At 34.5% G+C, this 17203-nt stretch overlaps 1 protein-coding gene across 1 annotated transcript in view; it reads left to right on the forward strand.

The window, feature by feature from the left end:
* The window catches only part of KLHL1 (kelch like family member 1), a 373856-nt gene extending 357017 nt beyond the window's left edge, over positions 1 to 16839 (forward strand). The window contains exons 10-11 of the mRNA XM_032841065.1: positions 10259 to 10430; positions 16639 to 16839. Of these exons, the coding sequence (XP_032696956.1) occupies positions 10259 to 10430; positions 16639 to 16698 (232 nt within the window). The 3' untranslated portion in view covers positions 16699 to 16839. The remainder of the gene's footprint in view (positions 1 to 10258; positions 10431 to 16638) is intronic.
* The last annotated feature ends 364 nt before the right edge of the window (positions 16840 to 17203 follow it).

The following is a 17203-nucleotide window of genomic DNA, read 5'->3' on the forward strand; positions in this document are numbered from 1 at the left end:
TACGTGTATTTTATTTTTATCTTATAGCTTTACTTGTTATCAGTTAAGTCTCTTTTCTTTAAAGATTTTATTTATTTATTTGACAGAGAGAGAGAGAGGGATCACAAGTAGGCAGAGAGGCAGGGAGAGGGAGAGGGGGAAGCAGGGTCCCCGCTAGGCAGAGAGCCCGATGCGGGACTGGATCCCAGGACCCTGGGATCATGATCTGAGCCAAAGACAGAGGCTTAACCCTCTAAGCCATCCAGACAACTCTTTATTTTTTTTCTTTTTAAAGATTTTAGTTATTTATTTGACAGAGAGAAACACAGCAAGAAAGGGAACACAAGCAGAGAGAGTGAAAGGGAGAAGTAGGCTTCCCACACAGCAGGGAGCCTGATGTGGGGCTCCATCCCAGGACCCTGGGATCATGACCTGAGCTGAAGGCAGACACTTAATGCCTGAGCCACCCAAGTGACCCTCAATTAACTCTTTAATCTGTTTAGTAAAGCACTTGGCAAATATTATAAAATACTTATCTCCCATTACTCTTTTCTTACTGAGGTCATGTAAGCTGACTCCTTTCTCTGCCTTTAGGGGAACCAGTCCTGCAGGTGTGCACTGCACCCAACTCCCTTTGTTAAAAGGCACTGCCATTGTGGGACCCTTGGTAGGTGGAAAACAGAAGCACCAAAAGCCACCAGCATCTACACATCACAGTAAAGAATAAAAAATTTCTAGGGCCTCTCTGGTTAGGTCCCTAGAAGCAGATAAGTCATGCAGGTCTGTGGTGGGGCAAAAACTGAGCCCATGGATGAAGCAAGTTATTATGAAAATGATTGATTTCCTTCTATGTATGTTTTATTAAACCAACTCACTTCTATAAGAATTCCTAGAATTAGATTGTTTCAAATGAAGATAATTTTCTTTTCATGTTCTAGTTTATTACATACAACTTTCTGAAAAATATCTAAATAATTGTGGTGATGTAGTGATTATCTTTGTAAGTAATAATTGTAGTAAAACATGAAATATTTAGCAAAATTTACTGTGTTCTGGGTCATAAAATAAACCTCAACAATTTTCAAAAGCTTGAAATCTCATAGGGCATGTTCTCTGAACAACATGGAATTAAAACTGGAAATAAATAACAGAAAAGATAAATTTTTACATGCTCAGCTGTTTGTTTTGTGGTTTTGTTTTAAGGTAAGCTCTATGCCCAGTGTGGGGCTTGAACTCACCACCCCAAGATCAACAGTTTCTTACTCTACCAAGTGAGCCAGCCAGGTGCCCCATGTCCAACTGTTTTAAATTTAGGTAATATAGTTTGAAACAAGATGTGATTCAAATCAGAAAATAATTTGAACTGAATGAAATGAAAATACATATCAAATTTCATGGGATGTAGCTAAAGAAATTCTTTTCTAAAAATAATATACCTTTTACTAAAGGTTTTTCCAAATGCTCACACTAAACTTGGTGTTTCCAGTCTCATTGCGAGTCTATAGGAAAAAAAAAAAGATACAGATTCATACTGTCACTAATAGATGTCTCCAAGTGTTCCTAGATTCTTTTCAAGATCTTAGTAGGAATGTACATCTTTAAACTTCGTTTATACTGAACAATGCAATCTGTTAAGGAGCCGTGCAATTACACAAGACTGTTTGAATTACTGGAAAAGCTCCGATTAAGAGACTACTGTATGTATCAAAGGTCCCCAAGCCACTCCTGTGACATGTAACATGGGATATGAAGTTTCAGCATTTCTAAAGAAATTCTTAAAGAGAAATTTATAGACTTAAGCACAGGCACTTAACAACTTAAAAGGGCTAAAAAGCTAAGATTTAAGTTTCAACCTCAAGTTTTGAAAACTAGACCAAAAAACCTACGAAAACAGAAGTGAAATAATGATAGAAATATATTAAATATAAGACAAACATGAAATAGGATTAAAAAGAAGTCTAATTTGTTTCTCTAAATATAATTGCAATTAAATTTATAAGCTAGTTGTCAGATTGTCAAGGAAAAAAATTACCTACCTAAAGGAAAAAGAAAAAAAAATCAGAAATATAAGTGGACATCACTATCATCTAACAATAAAAAGAGAATGTTTGAGTATATATGCCATTATTTGAATTTTTAGATGAAATGAACAAATTTATAGAAAAATAAAACCTTATATATATTATGCAGGAAAAAACCAGAGAAACAAATGAGGCAGTTAAACTTATGAGCATAGATACAAATATCCAAAAGAAATATTAGCAAATCAAACCTAGATATAAATGAAAATGATAAAGTATCTCAACCACTTTGTGTTTATTCCAGAAATACAAGTTTGGTTTAGGATAGAACAATTAATCAGTGTAATTCAATATAGTCATAAAATAAATAAACATCTAAATAAATGCAAAGATGATAAAAATCCAACACCCACCATAATAAAAATCTCTCACCAAACTTGGAAGAGAAATTAATAGAAAGATAGTCAAATATTGAAACCTATTGTTTTGAGATTTTCACTAGAGAAAAAAGTGACTGCTAATGCCACTTTTACTCAACATTTTAAAAGAATAATTACCCAGTGATAAAGCAATAAAGGGAAGAAAACTCATAATTAGAAAAGAATAAATAAAACTGTCCATATTCAAGGTTATATGATAAATATCCAATGATAATCTAACCACAGTGTAATTAGAAACTATTTGATTTAAAAGTGAATTAATGAGGTTGCTATATATAGTCAGTCAATATATGAAATTAATTATATTTCTACATGCAAGCAATAATAACAAAATGTATAAAAGTTGTCATTAAAAAGTTTAAAAAAATACCTGGCAATCAATCTCACAAAATATACATACTACCTCTAAATAGAAAATAAAACTTTGAGAAAAGTTTGAAAAAGTCTTAAGTAAATTGATGGGAATGCCATGTTCATGGAAGAGAAGACTAAACATTATAAAAACATGAATTGTACTCTAAAGTGATTTATGGGTTCACTGCAATCCCTACTGAATTGTAAATTCTTATCCAGTGACACCTGGGTGGCTCAGTTGGTTAAGCAATTGCCTTCTGCTCAGGTCATGACCCTGCAGTCCCAGGATCAAGTCCCGCATCTGGCTCCGAACTCCACGGGGAGTCTGCCTCTTCCTTTGATCTTCTCCCTTCTCATGCTCTCTCTCACTCTTAAATAAAATCTTTGAAAAAAAAAAAAAAATTCTGTCCAGTGGGGATTGTGGATGTAAAGTTGAAAAGTTGATCCTGTAATTTAAGTAAAAATGAAAAGGGCCCTAAATCCCAAGAAAACTTTAAAGAAGTAGTAGGTATTACAAACAATTGTAAAGTTACTTTAAGGCACTGTGGCATTGGCCTAGTATAAACAAGTAGACAAAACAGATTTGTGTTCAGAAATAGGATCACACATACAAGGAATCCTGATTTATGGTAAAGGCAAAAAAGTGTATTTCATATGGAAAAAAGTTAGTTTTAGCTCTTCTTTCATATCACACCAAAAATCAATTCAAGATGGATATTAGAGGTAAATATGAAACAAGGCTTTTAGAATATAAAAGGGGCCTATCTTCAAAATTATAAGAATGTGAAAGATTACTTAAACTGGATCTGGAAAGAGTCATCCAGATAGAGAAATATTACTTTTAAAATGCCTTTCCTCCTGGCTGGCTCAGTTGGCAGAGCATGCAACTCTTGTCTCGAGGTTGTGAGTTTGAGCCCCATGTTGTATGTAGAGAGTACTTTAAAAATAAACATTCCGCGGTGCCTGGGTGACTCGGTGGGTTAAAGCCTCTGCCTTTGGCTCAGGTCATGATTCCAGAGTCCTGGGATCAAGCCCTGCATTGGGCTCTCTGCTCAGCAGGGAGTCTGCTTCCCCCTCTATCTCTGTCTGCCTCTCTGCCAGCTTGTGATCTCTCTCCCTCTGTCAAAGGAATAAATAAAATCTTAAAAACAACAACAACAACAACAAACAAAAACAGAAGTTTAGGGGAAATGGCCTTTAAAAAAATAAAAAGATAAATAAAATAAAATAGAAATAAAAAAAATATTCCAACAGCATTTTTCAAAGAGCCAGAACAAACAATCCTAAAATTTGTATGGAACCAGAAGAGACCCCAAGTTGCTAAGGAAATGTTGAAAAAGAAAAACAAAACTGGGGGGCATCACATTGCCTGATTTCAAGCTTTACTACAAAGCTGTGATCACCAAGACAGCATGGTACTGGAACAAAAACAGACACATACACCAGTGGAACAGAGTAGAGAGCCCAGATATGGACATGCAACTCTATGGTCAAATAATCTTTGACAAAGCAGGAAAAAAGAAAGTCTCTTCAATTAATGGTGCTGGGAAAATTGGACAGCTATTTGTAGCACCATACACAAAGATAAACTCGAAATGGATAAAAGACCTGAACATGAGGCAGGAATCTATCAAAATCCTAGAAGAGAACAGAGGCAGTAACCTATTTGACATCAGCCACAGCAACTTCTTTCAAGATATGTCTCCAAAGGCAAAGGAAACAAAAGCTAAATTGAACTTTGGGACTTAATCAAGATCAAAAGCTTCTGCACAGCAAAGGAAACAGTCAACAAAACAGACAACCCATGGAATGGGAAAAGATATTTGCAAATGACACTACAGACAAAGGGCTGATACCCAAGATCTATAAAGAACCCTTCAAACTCAACACACACAAAACAGATAATCATGTCAAAAAATAGGCAGAAGACATGAACAGACACTTCTCCAAAGAAGATACACAAATGGCTAATAGACACATGAAAAAATGTTCATCATCACTAGCTATCAGGGAGATTCAAATCAAAATCACACTGAGATACCACCTTACACCAGTTAGAATGGCTAAAATCAACAAGACATAAACAACAAGTGTTGGAGAGGATATGGAAAAAGGGAACCCTCTTACACTGTTGGTGGGAATGCAAGTTGGTGGAGCCACTTAGGAAAACAGTGTGGAGATTCCTTAAGAAATTAAAAATAGAGCTTCCCTATGATCCTGCAATTCCACTACTGGGGTATTTACCCCAAAGATACAGATGTAGTGAAAAGAAGGGCCATTTGTACCCCAATGTTTATAGCAGCAATGGCAACAGTCACCAAACTGTGGAAAGAACCAAGATGCCCTTCAACGGACGAATGGATAAGGAAGTTGTGGTCCATATACACTATGGAGTATTATGCCTCCATCAGAAAGGATGAATACCCAACTATTGTAGCAACATGGACAGGACTGGAAGAGATTATGCTGAGTGAAATAAGTCAAGCAGAGAGAGTCAATTATCATATGGTTTCACTTATTTGTGGAGCATAACAAATAGCATGGAGGACAAGGGGAGTTAGAGAGAAGGGAGTTGAGGGAAATTGGAAGGAGAGGTGAACCATGTAGTAACATGGACGGGACTGGAAGAGATTATGCTGAGTGAAATAAGTCAAGCAGAGAAAGTCAATTATCATATGGTTTCACTTACTTGTGGAGGATAAGGAATAACGGAGGATGTTGGGAGATTGAGAGGAGAAATGAGTTGGAGGAACTGGAGGGGGAGACAAACCATGAGAGACTGTGGAGTCTGAGAAACAAACTGAGGTGTTTTTTTTTGGGGGGGTGAGCCTGGTGGTAGGTATTAAGGAGAGCAAATATTGCATAGAGCACTGGGTATGGTGCATAAACAATGAATCTTGGAACACTGAAAAAAATAAAATAAAATTACAAAAAAAATTTAAAATAAAAATAAAAAAATAATCGTTCCCAAAAGATAGCATAAAGAGTAAAAATTTATGCCAGAGAGTGGGAAAAATATTTGCAAAGTATATAACCAACAGAAGCTTTGTTTCTAATACATAAATCTAATACATCTAATACATCTTGGCAGAAGATTTGAACAAGAACTCTTGAAAAGATGACTATTGGGGAAAATGCTTGATGTTATTAGGCATCAGAGAAATGAAAATTAAAATCACAATGTCATACCAGGACCTACTAGAAAGACTAAAATGAGAATAGTTAATACCAAATGTTGGAAAAAATGCAGAGCAACTGAAACTCTTACTACACTCATGGCAGGAGTATAAATTGGTCCAAATTCTGTGAATACCAATAGGTAGTATCTACTGCATTTTAAAATATGCATTCTCTTTGACCCAGAAATTCTATTCCTAAATACCCATTAGATATGCATATATGAAAATATCTGAACAATGATCTTTATAGGAATAGTTTTACAGTTATTCTAAAGTTTTTCAAAATTCATTTTGTTAGAATTAATTTATTTTCCATTCCCATCACGTAAGCAGTCCTGAAGTCAAGGCATATCTGTTTTGATAATCTCAGGAAACTCGGTACATAGATATTGGTTTTCTTTACAGGAAAAACAAAATTTATTTCTGACCAGCATTATTGTTACTGTTAATTGCTTAATTCAGATTATTTATGAAAATCCAAACACAGATTGCATAATTTATTTATTAGAACTCTAAAAGCCACTCTTTCAGAGCTGTTCATCCATTTACACAGCATGGATCTCATCTTATTTCTCTGTTTTTGTTTTGTTTTGTTTTTCTTTATTTTATTTTAAGGCAAACAAACCTGGCTACAAATCACTTCTATGTTGTTCAATTTGCTTTCTGGCTGAATATTGCTGGTACAAATTTAGGAAAATGAGTATGAATTCCATTTGTTCCCAAAGTAATGCCTGCATACTTAAAAACTGCTTCCCTTCAAATATTTTAAGACCAATATTTATCCTAACATAATGGGAAAAAAAGGCTTAAAAAATTAATGGTACCTCAAAAATGGTTCTTCAATAGGGATTTTCAATGAGGCACTAAGTTTTATTCTGTGACTCTCATATGCCTTCAGCAAGTTTCCATTTTACAGCCAATTTTAGCCCCTACATATTGGTGGTTCTCTTGCCTAAGGGCTATAAACCTTAATAGAGTCCCTGATACACAGCTCACACTCTGCCCGGGAAGGTCAAGGTGAGATGTGAGAGAAGCAGACAGTCTAAATACAAAAAGGCAGCTACTCTACTTCCCCCACTGCCTCCAATGCCTTGTTCTTTTAAATAAATAAAGAACCAGAGGAAAAAATAATATTTAGGACCAAGTTTCATCAAAAATGTTAACTGACAATGACAGAGTTCACTGCTAATTGTTTGGGAAAAGGTTATACACCTGTGGATCTTCTCCTTAGGTTAAAAAAAAAGCTGTTAATTTCATTTATGTGGGTAACAACTTTGTATATCTCCAGACTGAGAGGTGAATCCATTGAGTTCTGAATATAGAAAAATCAATTTAGAGTCATTAATGTGAAAACAAGGAAAACCACTAGTAGGTAACTTTGTATTTCTGTAATTATTTCCTCAGTATCTAGGAGAGAGTGTGTGTATGGGTGGGGACGAGGTAGATTGTTTTTGTTTTGGTTTCATATTTTGGGTTGCAATATACACATTTAAATTTAAATTTAAATTTTCACCATTTCCAGATATGAATTAAAAGTTTGTTATTATAAGGAAAACACATATTACTTAGATTTAAAGACAGTCACATCTAATTCAAATATCTGGATTTTCCAGAATGCATTAAATTTTTAAAGTTCTCTTCAGGAATTTTGTAAAATATGTATAAAAAAAGAGGTATCTATTTCTAAATGTGAGATATTATTTCTAAATGTGCACCTAAATATAGAACATACTAGTGTTTTCTTATTTTCCCCCGGAATATGAGAAGTTGAGAATTTTTCTATATTTGAGTTTCACCTGAAATTTCGTAAGTCTTCAGAAATTCATTTATTATTGCTTCATGAACTAGTGTTGGCTATTTTCTCAGTTCTCCCACCTTTCTGCAAAGTGATAAAGTCGGCTTTGCAGACAATAGCTGAAAAAACTCTATAGAACTGGATAGCAATTAAATGCAGGATAAAATATGACTTCAGGAAAAGCTATGTAAGTGAAGTTATTGTGACAAAAGCCAGCCTGGATTTTACTGAAGAATGAATGAAGTGTAAACAACGTTTGCTTTGCCCTGAAATTAAAGTGCACTATACATTCTTACTTTTAAAGTTATTTTTACCGTAGATCTTTTCTGACAAACAAAAAAGTAAACAATAGAATAAACTTCCCTGTACTCATTACCCAGCTTCAACTAGGATCACCAGTGTGTCATTCATGTTTTACCCATTTCCCTTCTCTCTCTTTTTTTTTTTTTGAAGTATTTCAAAGAAATTCTGAAACATATCATTTTAGCTTAAAATATTTCTGATTTCATGCCAGAAACAACCAACCAAAAATCATCAGGACTTTTTTTTTTCTTTTATTAACCTAACAATAATCAGAACTAATAAGAACTTCAGTAATTCCTTTTGAAAAACTAATGCCCAGGGTATATTAAAATTTTCATACATCCTTTAATGGTTGGTCTATTTGAATTGGGATCCATAAGATCCACTTATTTTTTTGTTCTGTTTAATCACAATCCATTTAGAATAACGACTTCTTGCTAATTATCTATTCATTATTACTGGGGGTTTTGCTTGCTTGTTTCACTATTGACTTGGAGAATTTAGTCAGTTATCCTATAAAACATTACACTCTCTGGATTCTCCTGTTTGATTCCTTGAGGTGTCTTCTTTCCTTCTCCTCCTCTTCTGACGCCTCTTCTACCTCCTCCTCTTTCTTTTGTCCTTATTTTAAAAAATCTTTTATGTTTCAAAATGTTCATGGTAAGTTGTCTTTTCTTCATGGTAAGTTTAAATAAAAGTTTTAATGGCATAGACTATGTTTGTGTGTGTCTATACGTGCCTGTGTTTGAGATGTTTCACATTTATTAACTATAGCATGTAAAATTACATATTTAATTGCTAGACAGCATATGGGTCGTGGTAGCCCTGGTTTTACAGGCATTCAACCAATTTCTCATTTCACATAGATTATCTTGGCTGTCACAACCTCTCCCACGGCTCTGTGTAAATGCATGTAACACCTTGGATAATGTGACTATAGAGAAATATAAATTTCCGACCCTTGGGGTCTTCCCTGGCCATTTCTTTTGTAACAACCTTCTTTATTTTCAATAAACATGTGGTGGCTTTTTGTTTTTGTTTTCTGCTTTTTTGTGTTTGTTTCTTTTTTTAGGAGTCTGTGGTTTGAAAGTTTCAATTGGTGAAACACAAGATTGGAGTAGAAAAACATACTAAAAATATATTTATTGTGTCTGTTAAAACAAACAAACAAAGAAACAAACAAACAAAACCCAACTTTCACCCAGCCTTCTTTTATATTTACTCTACTGGGCTCTTACTATCTTTTTCATTTCTGTATCTGACTTTGAAGGTGCAGGTTAAAGGCAAAGAATTGGTTTAATCATTCATTCTTAGCTGAAATAAAGTACATTCACGAAAGTATTTTTCAGGTTTTGCCACTCAAAATACAAAATATCCGTATGTAAGTCATGGTAGTCAGACTTTCTGGAAATTAAATTATCTTTGGTTTAAGTTCAGTAATAATAATTTTGGCCCCCTGCTTCAATCTCTTGATACACCAATCTCTCCCTTACCGTGAATCCCAAATAATGCCACTGAAGCATAGTTCTGTTGACACTGTAATTATTTTTCCCAAGTTTTTCTATTAGAACACAAAACACCTTCCTACCTATCACATGTACCATAAGCTGATCAGAAACCACCCTTTCAGGCACTCTGCTCCTTCTTTGATCCCTGAATTTAGCCACCCTGCACGCCTGCTTCCCTTAAAACTGGCTATGCATTCTTATTAACACATCAGTTTTTTTTTTGCATGAACGTCTCCTTTACTTTCTAGCAAATTTAGCTACACCTTTAGACCTGACTTAAAGGGGACTTTAATTGTGGAGAATTCCATAATCCTCTCAGATTTTTAACCATTACTTGTGTTTCATGATCATAGCACTTATATTTGCTTTACAGAACCTCATCCTGCAGTGCAAAAGAGTTATTTACATATCAGCCTTCCTTGTGGAAAGAAATCATGATGTTTATTCTTGTTAAGTATCTGGGCATCCACCTAAGAATCTAGGTATATGTTTAAAATACCTTAAAATTTAGAAAGCCAGACATTGTGGATATTAACTCTTAAACATATGCTCAAATGACTGAGCTTCTAGAAAAAAGGTAGTTTTGTTTCTCATGGTGTGCTTTTGAAAGAGTACTATTCATATAGTAAAAACTGAATGTGATTAGAATATGCTATGTCCTATTATCCTTACATTTCAGATATGATCCCAAAACAGACACATGGACCATGGTGGCTCCTTTGAGTATGCCCAGAGATGCTGTTGGAGTCTGTCTCCTTGGTGACAGATTATATGCTGTTGGTGGCTATGATGGGCAGACATACCTCAACACCATGGAATCCTACGATCCACAAACAAATGAGTGGACACAGGTAAGACTGTTGCCAGAATAATTTACTTCAAATACAAAAACTTACTTCATTTACTTCCTTCTAAATTTCCTTGAGCCCAAAGTGATTTAGTTCATTTTCATGTTCATTTTGTAAAAAGTTCACTAACCCACATTTATGTGTACTTTTATGTATTCTCTACTTTAATAAAATTCATATTAAAGGGTGACATTCCCATCTTGATGGGATTTCCACTTTATTGTAAGTAATAACAGACAGGAACTGAATTTTAATTAGCTGAAACAAACAGAAAACAAAGAGGATTATATTGATTCACAAAAACCTAACTTTAGAATATCTGGTCTTAGAGATAACTGGAAAAAGATGGAAAGCTACAGAAATCAACTTTCTGCCTCCTATATTTGCTTGACAATCTTTAGGTCCTATCAGGTCCCCTTTTCATCTACCACAGAGAGAATTTTCCATGGAGTGGAGCTGCTGGGATCTCCAAGTAGTAATCCTCACAGCCATAAACAGAAAACAAAACAAAACAGCAAAGGGCTCTAAATGATCTGTCATGTAGAAAGTGCTTACCCCCAGACAATCCCTTTGGCTGGGAAGATGGAGTAACATATTGGCTGATCTTAAGCAGGGTGTTATCTCTTGATATATAGTACATTGTAGTTAGAGACTCGGGATCATGCTTAGAATTAGGCAGCTCCCATTCTGGTTACACAACTAGATTTGTGTTGCATGTGTGGGTGCCTGGTGAAAATAAGTGCAGTACAACTTAATTATAATGGAAAACAGCTTATTCTGTGTAGCTACTGTGACCTTGCTTGTAGTGGAGGGAAGGGATATATTCTCAGACTTGTGTCTCTACATTCAATTTCTCCTATTTTCCTCCTTTCTTTTCCAAGTGTCTCAATATTTCTATTATTCCTCCCCTTTATCAGAAACCTAAAAGCAAGATACCATTCCAGCCAACAAATCATTTCCATTAGTGGGTGCACTGAGATTCCAAAGCCTTATTTAGTTGAAGCAGATTAGGAACCTCATCTCATAATATTCCTCAGTGGATGAAGGGTTCTATTTGCTATTGGGGTGGAGGGTGGTCCACAGAAATTGACTAAAGTTTAATGTTTAGAACTTGAACACTGATTGAAGTATATTTCTTTTAAAATATATTGACTTTTAAAGACACAGTAGTTCCTTGATTCTGTAGCTTGATGATGTATGTTCAACCGCAATATTGAGATAGGCTGACTCTGAAGTACAAAACTAAATTCCTAATGTCCAGACAAAAGTGCCTGCCTTATGAATCTTACCCTTCTCTAAGAAAAAACTCTCTGATTTCAATGTAAATAGATGAATTTGCTAAAAGGAAAAATGAAGGCAGAATGAACAAGATAAGGGAAAGTATTTGGAGAACTAAGTCATGTGATTTTCTATGTTTTACTTTAACTGTAAGAGAAGATGTGTTCATCATCCAAAGAACAGCAGCAAATATAAAAGAAGATTGTAATCATCACACTGAAATTTTAGAAGATATGTTTAACCTCTTCTCTTTCTGGGTCCTTAGTATTTACAGAGAAATATGGCATGGATTAATGATTCTTGATTTGCTAATGAAATGTGCCAGTTCAATGATATATATTTAAAGTATATCACTTTTACAAATGAACATTAAATAAAGGAAGTTTATGGGCATATCAATGATAGAATATAGTCTTCATTACATATAATAATGAGCCTTTATGCTTACCACTCTTCTAAAATTGAAATCAAAATAATGTATGTAGTAATAATAGGTAAAAACTTCCTAAAGAACATGTTCCCTCATTTTATTTTATTGTCCTTTTCTGGATCATATAATATCTTTCAAATAATGAGGTGGTATTTAAAATGTTTTATAACAACTCTAAGTACAATAAACATTAATTTTAAGCTCTTAAATTATCTTATGATTTTACCTCCATATATTTTCATTATTTATATTTTCTAGAGTCCATCAGCAGACCCACACAAAATACCTTTGAAGATTTTCAGGATTCTAGGTCCCTAGGGAAAAAAATCCCATATGGCCATGTAATGCCTGTCACTTTCCCTCCATTTACCCCATAAACAGACAAAACCAAAAGGTTATCCTATTTATCACTGGCATCCCCAAATGACCGAGCATGAGAATAAAATAAACTATATTAAATATCCAAGAATGTATATCTGCAAGACTTCCCAGATCTGGGAGCAATTGCCAGATTCATGTCTTAGATAGTTTTACTGAGAACACATGCATACATGTATACATGGGCGTGTATGTATTTTTATAAATAAATTTGCCTTTGACATTTAACACTGGGTTTATTTTTTTATTTTATTAAAAAAATATGTCTGCTTCAAAACATAAGAAAAGACCTTTATTCCATTCCTCCTGGTCTGGGTAAAATTACCCTTTCATATGTTTTCTTAGTCCATTGTCACAGTCCTGTCAGGCTGCATCCACTTGCAGTGGTGTGTGATTTACTATCATCTCCCCATAGACTAGCCTAGTTGTTGGCATGGGGTAAGAAAAAATGTGAATATTTCTTAAAGAAAGCTGAGCATTACTCTTGCAACTCAATTTGCACTGCTGTGCATGGGTTATGCTTATTTGCGTGCAGTAGGTATGTACGGTCATATCCTCATATCAGCAGTTTTGCTTTCCATGGTTTCAGTTGACAGTGGTCTACTACAGTCTGGAGTCAGGTATCCCTCCTTCTGATGTGCTGTCAGGAGGTCAGTAGTAGTCTAATGCTATGTCACAATGCTGACATCATCTCATTTCATCTCATTATGGAAGCATTTTCTCATGTCACATCACACAAGAAAAAGGGTTAGTACAGCAGAGTAAGAAATTTGGAGAAAGATAGAATGCATTCCCAAAACTTTTATTACAATATATTGTTATAAATATTCTATGTTATTATTAGCTATTATTGTTAATCTCCTATGGTACTCGATTTGTAAATTAAACTTTACCATAGGGTATGTATGTATAGGGAAAACCAGTATATAATAGTTTTGGTATGATCCATGGTTTCAGGGATCCCCTAGGAGTCTTGGAACATGTCCCCCTTCAAGGAGGGGCTACTGTAGAAGATATTAAGTTCTAGGGGAGCCTAGTGCAATATCTATATTCTCCGTTTTGTTTGTTTTATTTTTTCCCAGTTGGTTCTGTGGCCAACATTTTTAGGGTGCCATTCTAAGGCTGAAGGTATAACTTTGGAGGGACAGCATGGCAGATTTTCTAAAAATGTGTATTAAATAAGATTAAGTTAGAACAAGGGGAAGAAGAGGAAAAGCTCTCTTAAATATTTAAAATGTGATTATGTAGAATATATCAAATGCTCAAAATAATATGATAAATTCTGTGGTAAGGGAAATACTTAGCACAATAATAGAAACTAAGTGTGTTGGGTAGAGAAATATTTGCTCAAGGAATGACAAGTAGAATGAGGCCTGACGGGTGTGTAATAGTTAAGCAGGTGAAAATATAGGGAGTGGTTTAAGAAACAGAATTTATAAAGAACTGCAGGAAGAACACATAACATGCAAAAAATAAAGAGGTGAGAAAGGAGTTTGGAGACATCAACAGTGTCTATGTGATGCACGGCCTGAAGCCATGTGATGGAATCATGACTTTACTAAAAGGCTTAGTGGAAGTTAGTGAAGCTTTTAAGGAGGGAAAGTAAATAATCAGAATTGCATTTTAAAATGCAATTTTAAAATGTGATGGGATGTGAAAAATCATTAGGAACAAGTAAGATTAGAGTCAGAGAAATCCGTTAGGAGGATATTTTAACCAATCCACAGTGGAGCTGGAAAACTTTTCCCTTCTCCCTTCTACGTTATTTGGTTGGCCTAATAATTAAACTGATACAAGACACATTAACAGAAGAAAACTGTAGTTTTGTATGTATGGGAAGCCCATAAAAATAGGAGAGTCAAAAAGTGGCCAAAGCAGGAAGCTTTATAACTTTTAGACAAAATGATAAATTTGTGACAAACTGTCAAACCAAGGATTTGAGCTTGTGGTAGTGAATTGCTGAAGTAGTAACAAGCTTTATTTATACAGCTTTTTGGCCCTAAATTTCTATCTCTGGTGATAACGATGACTTCTACCCTCCGGGTACAGGGAAGTTACCTTTCACACTGCAGATTTATCTCCTGCTTTCAGTGGAACCAATGGGCAGAGTCCCTCCTGTACCAGACATCTATGAAGTACATCGAATTTAAAATAATCAATATGCCAAATTTGCATATCATGGGGTGGCATACTCTGCAACCCTTCACACTCAAGGTAGAATTGTAATGTGAACCAGGCTGAAGACCACTGGAATTTGTATAATCATGTTGGATGGAGAGAGACTGTAGGACTTGATGAGTATTCAGATGTGAGGTTGATGAGGTAAAACTAAAGGTCATGGATGTATCCAGGTTTCTGTCTTGAGCAACTGAATAGAGAGTGTGTCATTACCTGACACCAGGAACACAGGAAGAATAGCACATTTTTGGGAAAAAGCGCAGAGATTGATTTTTACAAACACACACATGCGTGTTTAGAGATACAGATGTAGATGTAGAAACAAAGTAAAGCTATTCATTCTATACTTTGTCTGGAAACTATGTATAGGATTTCTCAGTATTGAATGAACATCAGAGGGTATTTGGAAATGTTTTCAAAAATACAACTACCTGATATTCCTCCCATTTCTATAACGGTGGGCATTGAGCGCATATACTTTGTAGAAAATCTTTAAGTGACTCTGATGTGAAACAATACTTAAAAATTATTGGAAATGAAAAGATAGATGATGAAAAATGTATACATTTTGGAGTCACATAAACTTCAGTTTGGGCTCATTGATTTATATATTGTCTCCTGACATTCTGTTCACATACCTGCCCTACAAAGATAACAATACATGATGGGATTAGAAAAGTGATGCGGTGATCCATAAAAATTATTCTTTTTTTTTTTTTAGATTTTATTTATTTATTTGACAGAGAGAGATCACAAGTAGGCAGAGAGGCAGGCAGAGAGAGAGGAAGGGAAGCAGGCTCCCTGCTGAGCACAGAGCCCGATGCGGCACTCGATCCCAGGACCCTGAGATCATGACCTGAGCCAAAGGCAGCGGCTTAACCCACTGAGCCACCCAGACGCCCCATAAAAATTATTCTTAACACAAATGAGTAAAAATAGATTATATGGGAAGTTTCTGTTTTTTTTTTTTTTAACCCGGCAAAAGGATGTCAGTTAACAGTAAGTATGTTTAGAAGAACTGTAGATATGATGGTAATTTTCATATTTAGGGAGTGAGACCATATCCTTTCTTAATCAATAAGATAATGCATGTGATCTGAGGTTATTTTGCTCTTAGCTGTTTTATTTCTTACATTTTATTCACTTTCTTTACAGCTTGGAATAATATCCTGTAATTTCTATCCTGCTCTGATATTTTAGGTGCATAAATTATTCTTAGAAAACTGTTATAAAAATCATTCACATCAAAATGCTCAAATTATTAAAATCTTGGCTTATCCTCATGGAATAAATTTTCATTACAAACTGTAAAAATTATTGTTTTAATATATTTCTAGCCAATTTCATATTCACGAATTACTAAAAAAATCTCAATTCTCATCTCAATGATTATCATAAGGAGGAATTTTTTAAATAAGCACTACAGCAATTGTCAATTATGGTCTATTTATGACAAATATTGAAGTTACTTCATTGTATGGCTCTGTTTAGAATGAATGAATAACACATTTCAGTATAATATCCGGGGAAATAAGTTCAAAATGATTTCAATAAGTGTAATAGCTGTTTCATCCAAAATATACTCCAAGATACCATGATGAAATATCATCACAAATGTGTCCATGTATGCCCAGAAATAAATCTTTGCTGGAAACTTTTCTATAGCACCTTTGTGTCACTAAAAGTCATTAAATACTTTACTACTTGTATTAAAAATTCCAAAAGTGAATGCAAGTTTTAACAGTTTCAATATGCAAATTATTGCTCTTTTGTAAAACCCATTTTCAATGTTTCCATTTTTATTTTACTACTTGTGACTAAATTGGGAAAATATAAGCACATGTACTTATGATTTTCACACATATGAATGTTTTAAATATATTACAACTGTATGCTTTCCTGTGACAGTAAAATTTGTCTTAAATTGTGTTTCATCTTTTTCAACAGATGGCTTCTTTGAATATTGGGAGAGCAGGTGCCTGTGTGGTAGTCATCAAGCAACCTTGACTTATTTTTATTTGGAGAGATTTTATTTGTTGGAGTGGTTATTTTTATATCAGAAGGCAAGAATGAGAACTTCCTGAGGTGAAAATTCTTCAAGAACAAGGATTTCTGTAGATTTACCTACTGATGTCAAAAGAGGTAGAAGATCAAAGAGAATTATAGGAATCGAAATAAACATCAAACTGCTATGGGAAAAATGTCTGGCCGTATATTAGTTAGTTCAGGAATGGTTATTGGTAATTTGTTTTGTATTGTAGCATACAATAACTAAAGTTACCAAAGGCTTGTTTTTCTTGAGCAATTAAAAGGAGAGATCCATTTGTGACATGGATAATTTCATGACTACAACTCCTTCAATTGTTTTATAGTTTGTGGCAATGTCAAAGAGGTCGAAGACATGATATTTCATCTGACAGAATCTGATTGGTTTACTATTTCCTAATCAGATGTGGTCATTCTAGGAAGCAGAATGATGTTTTATTAAAACAAACACGCTTCTTCCTCATTT

This window comes from Lontra canadensis, unplaced genomic scaffold, assembly GCF_010015895.1.
Source record: "Lontra canadensis isolate GAN:19392208 unplaced genomic scaffold, GSC_riverotter_1.0 scaffold119, whole genome shotgun sequence".
Taxonomy (NCBI): Eukaryota; Metazoa; Chordata; class Mammalia; order Carnivora; family Mustelidae; genus Lontra; species Lontra canadensis.